General features: G+C 47.9%; 1 protein-coding gene across 4 annotated transcripts; it reads right to left on the bottom strand.

Annotated features, from left to right (window-relative positions):
- Positions 1–8994: 8994 nt before the first annotated feature.
- LOC147840796 (uncharacterized) lies at positions 8995–12965 on the bottom strand. 4 transcript variants are annotated; one of them, XM_087281324.1, is made up of 6 exons: positions 11021–12965; positions 10464–10934; positions 9899–10068; positions 9530–9784; positions 9201–9449; positions 8995–9121 (listed from the first exon to the last, which is right to left on the bottom strand). In XM_087281324.1, exons 1-6 carry the CDS (start codon positions 11679–11681, stop codon positions 9023–9025), a joined length of 1905 nt encoding a protein of 634 aa, XP_087137450.1. In that variant the 5' UTR covers positions 11682–12965; the 3' UTR covers positions 8995–9022. The 4 variants fall into 4 exon arrangements, with proteins under 4 accessions (XP_087137450.1, XP_087137449.1, XP_087137448.1 ...); XM_087281323.2 differs by having other exon boundaries at positions 8995–9449; positions 11021–11802; XM_087281322.1 differs by having other exon boundaries at positions 10464–11672.
- Positions 12966–17539: the final 4574 nt, after the last annotated feature.

Here is a 17539-nt window from a genome sequence, read left to right on the forward strand (position 1 = left end):
TTTGAATAATCCCTTTATTAATCTGGGGTCGCCACAGCAGAGTGAACCACCAACTTATTTAGCATGTGTTTTTATTCAGCGGATGCCCTTCCAGCTGCAACCCATCTCTGGGAAAAATCCATACACACTCATTCACACTCATACACTACAGACAATTTAGCCTACCCAATTCAACTGTGCCGCATGTCTTTGGACTGTGGGGGAAACCGGAGCACCCGAAGGAAACCCACGCGAGAACATGCAAACTTCACACAGAAACGACAACTGACCCAGTCGAGGCTCGAACCAGCAGCCTTCTTGTTTTGAGGCAACAACATTACCTACTGCGCCATTGCGTCACCTAAATCATACTAAAAATGTACAAATGTACAAAAAGTTATCAATTGGGTTTGAGTTGTTTATTCAGTTCATATCAGTATCAGTGGCATAGTGCAAAATGCATGGGCCCATCTGCAAAAGCAAAGGCGAGGCCCCTCCAGATTGTGTAAAGTGAAGACCGGGAGGGTGTTGTGTCACACTTAGTGAGGTGGTGCTAGGGGGGCCTTTACACTACACCACTGATCAGTATACTGTAGCAGTCATTAACCAAGAGTTACAGCATATTTTGTCCAAAAATATAGTATTACAAGCCCGTAGCCAATCTATTGAAAGGGGTGGACCTTTTTGTAGTTATTCACCTCATTTTTCTTTAAATTATGAGGTTTAAATATTGTATTTTAGTGACATAGTAAGCACTAATCTTAGATCGGATTAGCTTGTCGGATGATTAATTATGTGTTAATAAATTTTATACTGTAATTTTTATAATGAGATTAGAATTTTGAATAAAAAAAATGATATAAGGAATATGAAAAAATACTTATTTTTAAAATACAAATTTATTGTCATCCATAATTTAAAAACAAAAACAATAAGAAATCTGTTAAGACTTAGTAGGCTATGTAGCCTATCAGCAAATAACCAACTAAAAAGCTCATTGCCTCCATTTGAATAATTTAAAATTTTATTTGTCTTATAGTCTTCCCCAGAAACCCCTTCCTATATATATATATATATATATATATATATATATATATATATATATATATATATATATATATATATATATATATATATATATATATATATATATTTTTTTTTTTTTTTTTTTTTTTTTTTTTTTTTACTTAATAACATACATTTTAGAATTAATAACAAAGTATAAATGGTCTGGGAGCACTTTTAGACTTGTAGACTAACTATAAAGTCTGAAGAAGACGGCAGATGAGTTACTCTTTTTTCCCCTCCCTCTCTCCCTCCCTCTCTCTCATTAAAAACATTTGTCATAAAAATGTTTTAAAGATCAGCAGTATTGCATTGAGGGCTACAATATCCATTGAACAGACTATTAAGGAAAAGCAGGAGATGCACACTAATTGCGCCCGCAAGGCTATACACATTAAATAGAGCTAACAGCACATGCTCCAAGGTGTTAAGAAGCAATTTCAACCATGAAAAGCTAACGGCGCGTTTTAATCTTATTAACCTTATGTACCGTGCCAACCCGACTGCAACGGCTGCACGCAAACAATAAAATGATCTTGCAGGTAATTGCATGCAAAGGACGGAAAATAACTGCATGTTTGAATGTTGCATATTAATTGAAGACAGTGAAGCGGTCATATGGAACTAATGTGGGTTGAGTGATGTGCGGATGTAATGATTGTAAATGACTTCCCCTGAAACTTGGCTTTGTATTTTATCTTCTTTTAAGAATAGGATCTAATTGTGAGGATTTTAAAATAAACCTATCTAGTTCATCAGGGAGTATTGGTTTTTATAAAAGAAAGGGTTTTAATTAAGATAAGCAAAATTCAGTACTTTTAGTACATTAATAAAATAAAATTAAAATAAATATAATAAATTCATCCGCACCATTACATATATGGTGCAAACCACAGACACCAAACATTTTAACAAAATAAAATAAAATCTCTCATGAATTGAAGAAAAATTAAGTCCAAAAAGACGAGAGAGGGCTAAACCCAAACTTGCTAAAACAGAAAAAGCTATACAGACGACCAATTGTCAAATACACTAGAGAGTTGTGAAAAAAAGAAGGTAAACAATAAGGATGGCTGGACTGAAAAAAGAAGATAATTCTAAATACAAATAAAACAATCCACAAAACTAAAATACACAGATTGCAATCCACATAAACAAAAAAATACAATAAAATGTACATTCATCCACAAAATAACAATATGTCGCATTCAATCCACAGATACCTAAAAAATAAAATAAAATGGACATTCGTCCATACAATAAAAATAAAAATGAGAGTGGGACTTGAATCTGTAAATAATTTTTTACTGAATAAAGTAATAAATCAGATGAAAAAAAAAATGAAGCCCCATCAATTAACAAATTGAATTGATTGGGAAATCTTGCATACATCATCACTGAAAAAAAAAATATGTCATTTAAACCATAGAAGTGGATATAATTTTCAGGTGTATAATTTCAGGAATATTTTTGTTAAAATGGAAAGAAGTATACAAATCAATTGTCTGCAATAAGACGTGTGCATCAAAGGGAACCTATGATGAAAATGATCTTTTGTAAGTTGTATGAGCAGAACTGTGTGTAGGTGTAGTGTGTCCAAAGTCTTATTGGGGTGATTTAAAGATAATAATTCTATTTTTGGACATTTCCTGACATTAAAAAAGGATCCAAATTTCTTCCCATTTTGAGGCCGACCACAAAATGACGTAGGCAACATAGGCTCATTCTGAAAACGTAGTCCTTTATAGGTTTCTGGAGACCGCAAATTATGTAGCCAGAGGTAAGTATAGCTGCATTTCATTTTTTAAATGAATGCGACAGGGCAGTATAATGCCATTCCTTATCATGCTTAACAGCTGAATCCGTTTGTCCCGTTATCTCTTCATGTACCTCGGCGAACTAGAGATACAGAAAGGAGTTGACCACAATGACGGTGTTTGAGTCTGGTGAAGAACGGTACTAGGTAAGACAAAAACAGAATGTAAAAAATAGAATAAACAAGTAAATAACAGAGTGAGAATGTGATAATATCTAAAAAAGTGGTAAAAATTAGATGAAGGCTTTTCTTTTTCTGGATTGCTTTTGAAAATTGTTGGCTGGGCTTAAGGTAGTGGGTGGGTGGGTGGGTCAATCGATTTTATTGGTTGGGTTTATGGAAGGAGGAGGGTGGGTCAGTCAATAGGTCGGTCAGTCAGTCAGTCAGTCATTCGGTCAGTCAAACAGTTAGGATATACTCATGCCCTGTTCAGTAAGCACTTTCGCTCAGCAAAGTGGAAATTTCTTTAGTTATTTTCTTTTAGTCATTTGGGATGTGGTGACACACAGTCAAATATTTCGCCCAACAGATCAGTTTCGACATTCATAAACAATCATGAAGTCCTCATGCTGCAGGAATTATGAGGTTTGCTAAAGGTGCAGCTGTGGTGCAGTGAGGGGTTTGTGTCTTTAATAATCTACAACAGTTTGCATTCATTGAACTGTAAGAATGATTAATAAATCCATTTAAAACATCTTTTTAAAAGTCATATCTCGTCTTCAGTTACGGGCTCAGGAACTTGCTGGGCACGATCGTCAGTCAACAGTGGCCTCTGGTGGATTTACGCAAGAACAGCAGGTGCAAATGGCACTCGTGAGATAAATTAGAGATCTCAAAAAATATACACAGCGGTCTCTCAAAAAAACAGGACAATGTAAAATTAACAGCGATATGTACAATGAATAGGTGTAAACTTGGTTTAAGGCTGTATTGTTTCAAGTATGGATTGGTTAAAGTGCAGTGCATGCTACATATTGATGGTGTGCAGTGAGGGGTACGGAAGAGTCTGTGTGGGGTGTGTTAAGTGTTCATCAGCCTGATTGTCTGAGGGAAGATGCTTTCCTTCAATCAGCTAGTGCGTGATCGGATGTTGCGTAACCGTCTGCCTGAGGGTAGCAGAGAGAAAAGTTTATGGCTTGGGTGGCTGGAGTTGCTGATAATTATCTTGGACTTCCTCATGCACCGCCTGGCATAGATGTCCTGGAGGGAGGGAAGCTCACCTCCTACTATGCGTCCAGCAGTTCCCACAATCCTATGTAGGCCTTTGCGATTGCTGTTGGTGCTATTTCAATACCAGGTGGTGATACAGCCAGTCAGGATGCTCTCCACAGTGCAGGTGTAGAACAAGTGGAGGATGTGAGGGCTCATTTCAAACCTCCTGAGACGCCTGAGGAAGAAGAGGCATTGTTGTGCCTTCCATAGCACTACGTCTAAGTGAGCAGTCCATGTCAAATCCTCAGCGTTTGTTTATATTTGTTGCTGTTTGTTTATCTGATGCACCCGAGGTGGAGATTGAGGTACACTCTGACAGGCACAAGGAAACGGTGGGTGGGGAGAACCAGCAATAAAGGCATAGGCCACAAAAACAGCTACATGATGTTTAAAGCAAGAAATTCCAACAAAAGACATAACAAATAAGCTGATGCGTGTTTTGAGCTGAAACTTTATAGACACATTCTAAAGACATAAAAGACTTATTTTAAACCTTAAAAAATAGGTAAAATACGTGAGCTTTAGGAAAATGTGAATAGTTTGAATCTTTATTTTCATGCCATATTTGAAGTAGGGTAAGCATAATCCAAAATGTTTCCAAAGACCAAAGACCTTTTTCAATTTTATACGGTTCCTTTTACAGCATTGATGTTGTAATGTTATTAAAATATAATCAGTTAAATAGACTTAGGCATTTCTTTAGTTGTTCAAGTGTAGAACGAGATGAACAGCCATATTATATATACGCATGCGTCCTTCAGGATCAACAAACTAGTGCAGAAATTCCATTAAAAATGCTGGGGTAAAACAAATGTTCATATTTTAAAGACATTGCACTGAAAATTTTTATTTAATGCAGTACTTCTTGTACATTCTGATAACCACTTTATGTCATGTATCAATCAGTGAATATCATTGGTTTTTTAAGAAAATTGAGCTGAAACGCACCGATTTTGTAACACGTTTGACATAGGTTACCGAAAAAATTTCCCTCTGCATATTTTTGTATATACCCTATTGTGTTCCTTTTACAAGCAAAAAAAAAGTAAACTCTCTTCATTATCTGCTGTAGATGACTTTATACTGTATAGTGTGTATATCTCTGACTAATGTCGTACTCTTTCTTACATTGCCTTCAGTTGATTTATCGTATTTTTCTTTGAAGCAAAATAAATTAGATTAAATGCCCTGAATATCTTGACCTTGGTGCTATTATGTTAAAGAACATTTCTATCATTATTACCATGTCATTATCTTCCAGCTGCCTCAGAGCTGCTTTGAGAAAGTCTTCCAAAAATTAAATCTATGAGCAAGTTAAGAAAAGCTATACATTTTTTAGATCGTTTTACTTTTTTTCTTCATTCTGGTATATGATTCTTTGCATTTTGAAGCACCCTGGCTCACTAAAAAAATGTGCCTGTGGTGACAGTTCAGCAAAATATTTGACAATGCATCTTTTTCAACATTTTTTACATGTTATGTCTTTTAAGAGGCACTAAAATGTCAATAACTATGGGACACCAAATACCTTTTTTTTATGTGACAATTGTTTAGGAATGTCAAAAGCTGCTATAATCAATCAAATCAAGCAAGCTTTACCAACCAGATATGACGTTCATAGCTCAAGAATGGCAGTTACAAACATGTCCCAAATCTGGAGTATAGACAAAGCAACCTGACATGTTCAGCTAGTATAGCAACAGTATGTGTGCAAAACAGAATTTATGCCAGCAGAATCAGCTGATGATTTAGCTCTGCATGTTTGCTTTTCTACTATTTATATATTTGTAAATAACTGAAGGGTCATGCTACACTGTAAAACCCAACAGTCAACTTTATCAAATTAAATGAGTGTAGTTAACTCAAAATTTACTGAAAGGTAATTCTACTCAAATGAAAAGAGTTTTGAACTCAGTGTTGAAGGTATTTAAATACCTCATTACTCTAGCTTAAATGGAGTTCACAGTACTCATATAGATTACTTTTTAACTCAAATGGTTTGTTGCAATCATTGTCCTCAAATGGTTTGAGTTGCTTTAACTCATTGGGTTGTACAGTACTCAGTTTGTTTGAGTTCTCTTCATTTATCAGGTTTTATTGTGCTCACTTGTTCACTCAAGTGGATTAAGTTCAACAGTACTCATTAGGATTAGTTTTTGAACTTAAATAGTTTGTTGCAATCAATTTCCTCAAATTGGAAGGGCTTTTCTTTTCTGAATTGCTTTTTAAAAGTGTATGTTGGGTTTAGGGAAGTGGGTGGGAGGGTCAGTCTGTGCTTTTGAAAATACTATTGGTTGGATTTAAGGAAGGAGTTGGGTGGGTCAGTTGATCAGTTAGTCAAACAGTCAAACAGTAAGTCAACAGCAGCCTCTGGTGAATTTACATGAGAACACCAGGTGCGAATGGCACTCATGAGAAAAACTCGAGATCTTAAAAATCATACACAGCGGCCTCTGGTGGATTTGCAAAAATAAAAACTGCAAAAAAATAGCTCCTGGGATGTATTTGATGGTCTCTGGAAATGTACAATTTTCTGAATGAGTCTGGGTTGATTAATTCTGATAATTTTGAGAAACACAAATTATGTGATGCAAAATTAGAAGACATACAATACATTGTTTGTAATACCGTTACATCACAGATGTAAAAACCTTAAAATATTTTTATTTACAGAGAAAATGGTCTTTGTTGCACCTTTTTACAGACAGCTAGGTAATAGGTTGAAAGGTTAACTTAGTATTTTAGTGTGTTAACAATTTCAGTGTCCAAAACATAGCTTACCATTGTCATCCACAGGGTAGGAAAAGCCCTCCTATAATCAATCCCTGCTATAAAATGACTATTCTCAAACATACTTCGACAACCATTTGTAAGAAAGGTGAAAGGCAACAGCCTTGAGGACACCCAGAAGAACAGTACTGAAAGTCAGAAAGTTAATTAAATCTAACATTTTTGTTTAACATGAAAATTTTCCAAAACCACATTTCTTATGTGTTCCGCATATTTAAAGCTCATGTGGTTTTTCTGTAAGAGCATAGGACGGTAAAGTCAATTTGTTGTAAATCTGGTGTTTTTGTTTTGGTTGTCAAGTATTTATACATGCCTAAACATGTAACATACATGATCAGTCTGTCACTGTTTTCACAAAATCAAGTTTTGTAGCTCTGGGTGAAAATAACGGTATTGATTGCAACAACAAAATAATTTCTATCACCTGTAATTTGATTTAGCTAAAATCCAAATCACTCTGTGTGTGTGTTTTTTAATGATGGGCAATTTCAACTGCTTTCCTTATTTGTCAAGTCCTGACACCAGTCCTGAACCTGTGCCCCAGAGTCAGGTAAAGTGATTAAAAACTCTAACCATGGTCTGAAAACATCCCACTGACAGGAGATACTCCACTATATACATCTACATGGATAGAGACCTAAATGATATTAGTCATATACTACAAATCATTGTTAGCCCAATGCACTCAACCCATGTGTGCTGCCAGCTTTTATCAAAATGTGTCTGCTGATACAATATGAAATGTCTGTCTAAATCAAGATGATGGTTTGAAAGAAATTTCAACAATATGTTAATGCCATCATGCAATATTGCAATATATGCTTTGATTTACTTGTGTTGCTTCAGGGCTTTTAGAGGATTATTGAACACTGACAGTAGATATTCACATCCAACTATAAAAGATTTAATAACATTTCACAGGTTTAAATAGATGGTTATATAAGCACCACATTATAGAACCTACAAAAATGTTGAGAGTTCTTTAAAACCATAAGGCAAGGCAGGGTAAGGCAAGGCAAGGCAGTTTTTTGTAGACCCTCAATAGGGCTGTAGTAATTGGACAATAGGGCTAAATAGTTGTTATTTACTTGGTTCATGTTTACATTTTTTTCTTGTGCAAAAAAATAATGCTCTAAATGAATGATGACTGCAATTTGAATATTATAGATATTAAAGGTAAATTTCTACCTCCAGAACACACTCTGTCTTACCACTTCAACTAAGAGTGGCATGCTTCAAAGTCCTATTGTCTTTAGTCATTATGATGAGGTTGTGTAATATAAGCATAAAGTATTAATTTATTTATTTGTTTTCTTTTTGGTTTAGTCTCTTTATTAATCAGGGGTCACCACATGGCTGAACCGCCAACTTATCCAGCATAGGTTTTATGCAGCAGACACCCTTCCAGCTGCAACCCATCACTGGGTGACACAAAAAACACCTAAATTTCTGTTGGATCTCAATGAGAATAGTATTGAAGTCCAAGTAGTGAGTAATGAGTGTGTCTGCTTTTGTTTGTGGAGTTTTTTAATGATCCTCCGCTGATACTGAAGGTGTTTTATTTTAGTTGATTTTATTTAATGCTGTAACTCAAGTCACTGTTTCTGTTTCTTGTTTCTTTCCTCCATAAAGTTAACCTCCACTCCACAGCTGCCCTGTCCTGACCTATTCATGCATCTCTAAGGACCGAGCTGTCCCGGGAGAAGCTTGCTAATATACAGAATTGGACTCAAGGCCTTCTGGGCGTTCAAAGCATTTGCAGACCTGGACAGATTTGTCCAGCCCATCACCCCCTTGTGCTGGAAAAGGGATTCATTCTCCCTATGAGCTATCAACCAAGGCTGAACCTGGACGGGGGCGTCCCGCGAGTCACTTTTAACACTCAAGGCAGGGATAGTTTGTCCCAATTGGAACGTAGCCAAGGCAGAACCTGGACGAGGGCATCCCACGTGACACTTTTAACACACAAGTTAGGGCTAATCTGTCCCAATCGGAACGTAGCCAAGGCAGGACCTGGACGCAGCAGGCATACAGCGTTGAACTAAGAAGACAGGGCTCATTTTTGTCCCCACTGAATTTACTTTTACCACACAGATAATAAATAAAAGGAATAATGAAGACACTGAACACCATTTGACCGTTAAGTTGTACAATATTTATTCAGGACGATTCAGAGTCTTCTGTTTGTTCGAGCGGGCGAGCGCCCTGGCTTTTCCCTTTGGCAGGGCGCCATGGCAGCGTCCTCCTGCTGGTTCCCTCCTGGAAAAGAGACACATAAAGGGAAGTTAGCCAATGCCACACGTTCTGCTGTCCACGCCAAAGAGAATGTGATTTTTACCAGGGGAGAGACGGAAGTCTCCGTCCTCTTGCGCCCTTTCCGCGGGGGGCTTTCAGTGCCCGCTGCCTCCCCATCCTCCTCCTCCTCCTCCTCCTCCTCCTCCACCAGGGCCCTTTCAAAGAGTCTGCGGCGCTCGCGTGCTTGGAGAGGTCCGAGGTGAAGTGCGTAGAACTTATCTGAGGTTGAAGTGTCATGGCACATGAATTGCGCCACCTTGTGGCGATCCTCTGAAGAGTGTGCATTCTTTGCCTGCATCGGAGAGAGACAGAAGTTTGATTAGGATAGAAGCCGCCGCTGGTAGTTACAGGGGCGTCACAATGCCTACTCACATGAGTCGCGATCGCAGTGCGTACGTCAGTAAAGGTGGGTTTGCCTGGAAGGCCCATACTGAGCCAAGCAGACTGAAAGTACTTGTTCAGGGTCCGACAAGGACTGGCTCTGGAAGTGAAAAAGAAATAGGTAGCCTGGCTCCCTCCGGGGAGACCAGCCCGCAGCGCCAAAAACCTGCGGAACCAGCTGTATTCCTCCCTGTTTAGGGACAGCTGAGCCGCCCCAAAGGCTCTGTTTGTTTTGTGAGTGGTAATCTGCCATCAGAGAACAAGCAGTGAGTGAGTGAGTGAGTGAGTGAGTGAGTGAGTGAGTGAGTGAGAGAGAGAGCATGCTACTGGTGACCCCCACCTTACTTGCGCCATACTCACGTTAATGACATAAGCAGACTCGTCGGGGCTTCTGGAGGCCTCTTCAACCTCCTGGATTGTGAGATTCTGGAAGACTCCACAGCGGTGCCCAGAGATGGAGGTTAGGTAGCCAGTCAGAAAGCCATAGAAGCGCCACTGTTGCCTAGTGCTTGGGTTGGATTCGAGGCTATCTGGTGAAAGACATTAGACAGATTAGACCACCGACGGTTCTATTTCCTTTCTGGGTCACCAACAGCTCTTGGCTGCTGGTGACTTGTACTCCGGGGCGCCAGCAGCTCAAACAACAGCTGCTGGTGGCCCAGAGAGGAAATGTGCGTTTCTTCTTCAGGGGCACCAGCAGTTCATGGACTGCTGGTGCCCCTGAAGAAGAAACGCACAACTCCTCTCCGGGCCACCAGCAGCTGTTGGTTCATCCAGCCACGTCGGTCTGCCCCCCTTCCCCCCCGAATGAGTCCCATTCGCGGGGGAGAGGGGCAGACAGACGTGGCTGGATGAACCAAGGGCTGTTGGTGCCCCGGAAGAACGAACAGGGGGAATCGCTGGAACGGCGGAAGGGCTTGCTTACCTAGCAGGGCGGGAATTTTCCTCCCAGCGGTCCGGTGACAGCGCACCAGACTGGCCTTGGGGATCAGTCGGCTTTCCTTCGCCTGCTTGGTCCTTACCTCGTGCACGACGACACGCCGGCGTATGCCGCGGATGAGGGCTCTGACCTCCCTTCGAATCAGAACCAGAGCCGTGCTGGAGAGCTGACAGGCGGCCGGCGGCGTCTCCGAGAGGTAGTCTAGGAACTGAGCCACGTTCTTCAGGTAGTGCTGCCTGGTGGGCTCGGCCATGCGCGTCTGACCTAGCCGGGCGGCCCACGCTCGGATTCGGGCTGGTTGGTTGAGGAAAAGGAAGTCCCCTGGCTCCGCGGTGCCCCTGGCCATGTAACCCAGGAAGGCTTTGATTCTCCCCAGCTTCGAAGTGACGTTGTTCCGCAGGCGCGCGGTGGGCTCGCTGCCCAGTTGGTACCCTTCGAACTCCCCCAAGAGAAGGTCTGTGGAACGAGCACAACCAAGAGTCAACTTCCCCGAAGGCACACAGCCAGCAGAGCGACAGTGACGTGCCTGAAATATACTCAACTCAGCGCGGGGACGTGGTCCGGGAACGGGTAGGGTTCCAAAGCCTCCGGAGGCTCGGGGGGCGTCGGACCTCCGGCCGCGCCTCGCCCGGGAGCCGGTGGTGCAGGAGGCGACCTGGTTCTCCTCGCCCTCTTCCTCCTCCTTCTCCCCCCTTCTCCCTTCCTCAGCTCCCGGTAGAGGCGTGTGATCTGGAGCAGGGTGGACCGCATCTTGGTAACCTGTTTCCCCAGGTCCGTGAGCTGAGCCTGTATGCGCTCGGTGGCGCGCCTGCAGCCGCGGTCGGCGCACGGGCGGCCGGCCTCTGGGTCCTCCGAGTCCCGCTCCCCCTCGGAGGACGATGCTAGCTGGGACACGACAGGGATTGCAGGCTGGGTGGACCGCAGCCACTGCAACTCCCGAGCTACTTTCCGGCGTTTCGCCCTCCCCATAGCCTCTTTCCTTCCCGAGGTCGAGAGCTCCGCGTGCTGCCTCAAGTGCCTGTCTAGGCGGGCTGGCGTCCGGCGACAGCCCGGGACCGGGCACGGTGTCTTCCGCGTGTCCACGCGGCCGGCGGCCAGCGCGAGCAGCAGCCGCTTCTCGTCCGAGTTGGCCACCTTGTGAACGGCCGTCAGGTGAGGCGCAAGCCGGCTGTAGACGTTGAAGCATAGGGCACATTCAGCCATGACCGTGCTAGAGCCAATGCAGAGGGGGAAAGGGGCCCGCACGCCACGTGCGGCGGTTAATAAGCGGCCGGAGGCGGCGTCCACTTCCGCGTCATGACGTTGGTGCACCCGTATTTCTTAAAGGGGAAGGACACCCCCCCCGCACCAGGAGGTGTAAACCGATGCCCTACGGAGATCCATTCGGTTCAAGCTTTCTTTTGTTACGACTTCTCAAGCAGGGGGGAGAGGGGTGTCCACCTCACTCCCTTCCCCCCTTTTCAAAGGAACCAGAGGGGGTGTCCCGTTAAACAATGCACCCCACCGCCCCTTCATCGTTGCCCCGGTCAGCGGTTCGACACCTCTCTCTCTTGTCACGACTCGAGTTGGGGAAGGGGTGTCCCACCTCACTCCCTATCCCCCCTTCATTTTGCTGTTCTGGCCAGCGGGAGCTTTTCCACAGCCATTCACGTTCACTTTTTCCACCCCAAAACGGGGATTGTTTGAGCCCCATTGGGGGGGGGGGGGGGGGACAGCTCCACACGCGCCAGCCGCGGGAGCTTTTGTGACCTGCTACAACCAACATGGAATACGCACCAACCATCGAAAGGGGGGTCCAGACAGCCCGTAACCCCGGCACCACTGACCCTGGCACGTTTCACCTCGCCGGAGTCCACTAGCTTCCCCTCCCAACCAACCACCCTCACTCCCCCGGGAGCAGGGTAGGCGGGGTGGGGGTCAGCCGGGAGCCAGCAAGGATAAACCCAGGGGGTGGGCGGCGTTGCGGGCGGACGGACGGGATGCAGACGCACACACTCGGGCGGGGGTAGAATCGAAGCCCACACCAGCTCGTTCCCTACGCTGCCCCTGGGGCCTCGATTCACCACGCCGGGTGACTCGACCGAACCCACCGAACATCCCCCAGCCCTCGCAGGGCGTGGGGGGCGGGGGCACGGGCCGAGTATCGGCGCGGGGGAAACGGAGTCCAGGGGGGCGGGCTGGCGGGCGGGCTGAGCAGCAGACAAGCTCTGGGTCATTTAGCCAGACGGGCCATCTGGGTCCTTTACCCACAGATCGGTGCGGGAAGGGGGGGCGCTGTGTGCGGAGGGACACCCCCACGCCTCCCTGATACAGCGCCCAGGACGGGGAGGATCTGCCACACCCATAGAGGCCGACCCCATTGGTGCTTTGGGGGGCCTGGGTGGGGGCCTAGCCCCTGGGGCGCCACACTAGCTCCTATCGATCAGTCACCGTGGGGTCTGGCGACTGGACTGTCAGAGACTAAGTCCATATTTTTACGCCTTCCCCGAAACCCTAATGGCAGGTCAGAGATTGTGGGTGTCGGGCAAAAACCTCCAGGCGCGGGACGTCCCGACAAGTAGGCCGGGAAGGGTGGTCTCCCGTCGGGCATGGTTTGGTGGGCTCGGGCCTGGGTCTAACCAACGCCCCGGTGAGCGCCAGGCATAACGTATTCCTGTTGGACCTTTGGCGCTAGATGCGTAAAGATGTGCCGCTGGTGAACCATCGATGGAGCCGCTGGTGAACCATTAATGGGGGCCTCTGAGATCCAGCGTTGGGGAGGCCTGTGCCCCGCGCGCTCTGCCCGGGGCACACACACCCTTCTTGGGGAGCGAGCCCAGCCCCTGGGGCCTCTGAGATCCAGCGTTGGGGAGGCCTGTGCCCCGCGCGCTCTGCCCGGGGCACACACACCCTTCTTGGGGAGCGAGCCCAGCCCCTGGGGCCTCTGAGATCCAGCGTTGGGGAGGCCTGTGCCCCGCGCGCTCTGCCCGGGGCACACACACCCTTCTTGGGGAGCGAGCCCAGCCCCTGGGGCCTCTGAGATCCAGCGTTGGGGAGGCCTGTGCCCCGCGCGCTCTGCCCGGGGCACACACACCCTTCTTGGGGAGCGAGCCCAGCCCCTGGGGCCTCTGAGATCCAGCGTTGGGGAGGCCTGTGCCCCGCGCGCTCTGCCCGGGGCACACACACCCTTCTTGGGGAGCGAGCCCAGCCCCTGGGGCCTCTGAGATCCAGCGTTGGGGAGGCCTGTGCCCCGCGCGCTCTGCCCGGGGCACACACACCCTTCTTGGGGAGCGAGCCCAGCCCCTGGGGCCTCTGAGATCCAGCGTTGGGGAGGCCTGTGCCCCGCGCGCTCTGCCCGGGGCACACACACCCTTCTTGGGGAGCGAGCCCAGCCCCTGGGGCCTCTGAGATCCAGCGTTGGGGAGGCCTGTGCCCCGCGCGCTCTGCCCGGGGCACACACACCCTTCTTGGGGAGCGAGCCCAGCCCCTGGGGCCTCTGAGATCCAGCGTTGGGGAGGCCTGTGCCCCGCGCGCTCTGCCCGGGGCACACACACCCTTCTTGGGGAGCGAGCCCAGCCCCTGGGGCCTCTGAGATCCAGCGTTGGGGGGGCCTGTGCCCCGCGCGCTCTGCCCGGGGCACACACACCCTTCTTGGGGAGCGAGCCCAGCCCCTGGGGCCTCTGAGATCCAGCGTTGGGGAGGCCTGTGCCCCGCGCGCTCTGCCCGGGGCACACACACCCTTCTTGGGGAGCGAGCCCAGCCCCTGGGGCCTCTGAGATCCAGCGTTGGGGAGGCCTGTGCCCCGCGCGCTCTGCCCGGGGCACACACACCCTTCTTGGGGAGCGAGCCCAGCCCCTGGGGCCTCTGAGATCCAGCGTTGGGGAGGCCTGTGCCCCGCGCGCTCTGCCCGGGGCACACACACCCTTCTTGGGGAGCGAGCCCAACCCCTGGGGCCTCTGAGATCCAGCGTTGGGGAGGCCTGTGCCCCGCGCGCTCTGCCCGGGGCACACACACCCTTCTTGGGGAGCGAGCCCAGCCCCTGGGGCCTCTGAGATCCAGCGTTGGGGAGGCCTGTGCCCCGCGCGCTCTGCCCGGGGCACACACACCCTTCTTGGGGAGCGAGCCCAGCCCCTGGGGCCTCTGAGATCCAGCGTTGGGGAGGCCTGTGCCCCGCGCGCTCTGCCCGAGGTACACGCACTCTCCGGCGGCAAGCGCTGGTTCCAAAGGACCCCCTAGATTTGCACCTAATCACCAGCCGTGCCCGGGCACCCCACTATTAAGCCCGGGGACACTAACTCCTCCAAACCGCATGGATCAGACAGACGTGCTGCTGGTGACCCAACTGGCCAAGACGTACCGCTGGTGACCCAATCGGTCTTTGGGTTTGTGAATGGGTCACCACCGGCCCTGGGCTCGTGTATGGGGCACCAGCCGCACGTCGTTTTAGCCTCCGTCAGCGGTGGGGTCTTATGTTTGCTGCGGGAATATGAGCGCTGGGAGGCGACTTAGCAGCTCAGCAATGGACCCCTAGCTCCCCCGGGTTCGAACGCATCTCCTGGGGCTTCTTTGATTGCCTTTGAGGCCTGGGTCTTTGGCTGAACCAGGGCAGTTACGCGCACCTAGCTCCCCCGGGTTCGAACGCATCTCCTGGGGCTTCTTTGATTGCCTTTGAGGCCTGGGTCTTTGGCTGAACCAGGGCAGTAACGCGCACCTAGCTCCCCCGGGTTCGAACGCATCTCCTGGGGTTTTTTTGATTGCCTTTGAGGCCTGGGTCTTTGGCTGAACCAGGGCAGTTGCGCGCACCTAGCTCCCCCGGGTTCGAACGCATCTCCTGGGGCTTCTTTGATTGCCTTTGAGGCCTGGGTCTTTGGCTGAACCAGGGCAGTTACGCGCACCTAGCTCCCCCGGGTTCGAACGCATCTACTGGGGCTTCTTTGATTGCCTTTGAGGCCTGGGTCTTTGGCTGAACCAGGGCAGTTACGCGCACCTAGCTCCCCCGGGTTCGAACGCATCTCCTGGGGCTTCTTTGATTGCCTTTGAGGCCTGGGTCTTTGGCTGAACCAGGGCAGTTACGCGCACCTAGCTCCCCCGGGTTCGAACGCATCTCCTGGGGTTTCTTTGATTGCCTTTGAGGCCTGGGTCTTTGGCTGAACCAGGGCAGTAGGGCGCACCTAGCTCCCCCGGGTTCGAACGCATCTCCTGGGGTTTCTTTGATTGCCTTTGAGGCCTGGGTCTTTGGCTGAACCAGGGCAGTTACGCGCACCTAGCTCCCCCGGGTTCGAACGCATCTCCTGGGGCTTCTTTGATTGCCTTTGAGGCCTGGGTCTTTGGCTGAACCAGGGCAGTAGGGCGCACCTAGCTCCCCCGGGTTCGAACGCATCTCCTGGGGTTTCTTTGATTGCCTTTGAGGCCTGGGTCTTTGGCTGAACCAGGGCAGTTACGCGCACCTAGCTCCCCCGGGTTCGAACGCATCTCCTGGGGCTTCTTTGATTGCCTTTGAGGCCTGGGTCTTTGGCTGAACCAGGGCAGTTACGCGCACCTAGCTCCCCCGGGTTCGAACGCATCTACTGGGGCTTCTTTGATTGCCTTTGAGGCCTGGGTCTTTGGCTGAACCAGGGCAGTTACGCGCACCTAGCTCCCCCGGGTTCGAACGCATCTACTGGGGCTTCTTTGATTGCCTTTGAGGCCTGGGTCTTTGGCTGAACCAGGGCAGTTACGCGCACCTAGCTCCCCCGGGTTCGAACGCATCTCCTGGGGTTTCTTTGATTGCCTTTGAGGCCTGGGTCTTTGGCTGAACCAGGGCAGTTACGCGCACCTAGCTCCCCCGGGTTCGAACGCATCTCCTGGGGCTTCTTTGAATGCCTTTGAGGCCTGGGTCTTTGGCTGAACCAGGGCAGTTACGCGCACCTAGCTCCCCCGGGTTCGAACGCATCTACTGGGGCTTCTTTGATTGCCTTTGAGGCCTGGGTCTTTGGCTGAACCAGGGCAGTTACGCGCACCTAGCTCCCCCGGGTTCGAACGCATCTACTGGGGCTTCTTTGATTGCCTTTGAGGCCTGGGTCTTTGGCTGAACCAGGGCAGTTACGCGCACCTAGCTCCCCCGGGTTCGAACGCATCTCCTGGGGCTTCTTTGATTGCCTTTGAGACCTGGTTCGATCAACCGCGAAATCGGAAATTGCACTAAGTCCTTCATATGTGTCTGTTATCGAAAACTTGATGGCAGGTCAGCGAAACCCAGGGACGCGCTACCCCCCCCCTCCAGGCGCGGGTCATGCCGGAGAGAGTGGTCTCTATCCGGGCATGGCTTGGTGGGCTCTCCCCTGGGTCTAACCAACGCCCCCGGTGAGCTTATCCATAGCGTTTGCCAGCGGTCGTTCCAAAGACCCCCCCCCGCTAGAGACCCACCATCCCCCAAATGAGTGTTAGTTGTTTCAAACAGCAAAAAAATAAAATCAATGCATTTCGTTTTCAAAATGAATTTTTTTTTACTTTCTTCAGTAATTGTGATTATTAACAGCAGGTGTTCCTCAGTGTCTGAATTTACTCATTAGTGTTCATTAACTCTGTCAGGTAAACTATATTGGTGAACAAGTTGATGGAACAGTGAACAAGGGCACAAAGTGTGATTTCAAACACAGACTTCAAAATTTTGAATCTGAATACAGTTAGCTTACAGTTTTCTGCAGTTGGTTACTTTCTCGAAAACAAAAATGTTACCCAGAATGCACTGTTTTTAACAGAATATTACTGTTTTAGTAAAAAAAAAAACTTTATTTTACCATAGAATCTGAATGTTTTTTAACAGCAATTTTTTACAGTGGTCTAACCCAGTACTAGTGAGGTGTACCTAATAAAGTGGCCGGTGAGTCCATAAATGAGTGTAAGAATTGTGTGACGTTCAACACTGGAGTAACAATGCAGAAAAAACATAAATCTTACCATTCGAGATGTTTTTGAATGATAGTGTATACAATCTAAAAGGAAACAAGAAGGAGTATACGCTGTAAAAAATTGCTGTTAAAAAACTGTCAGATTCTACGATAAAATAATGTTGTTGTTTTTTCACTAAAACAGTAATATTC

The sequence above is a fragment of the Danio rerio genome, chromosome 14 (assembly GCF_052040795.2).
Source record: "Danio rerio strain M-AB ecotype USA chromosome 14, GRCz13ab, whole genome shotgun sequence".
Classification (NCBI taxonomy): domain Eukaryota; kingdom Metazoa; phylum Chordata; class Actinopteri; order Cypriniformes; family Danionidae; genus Danio; species Danio rerio.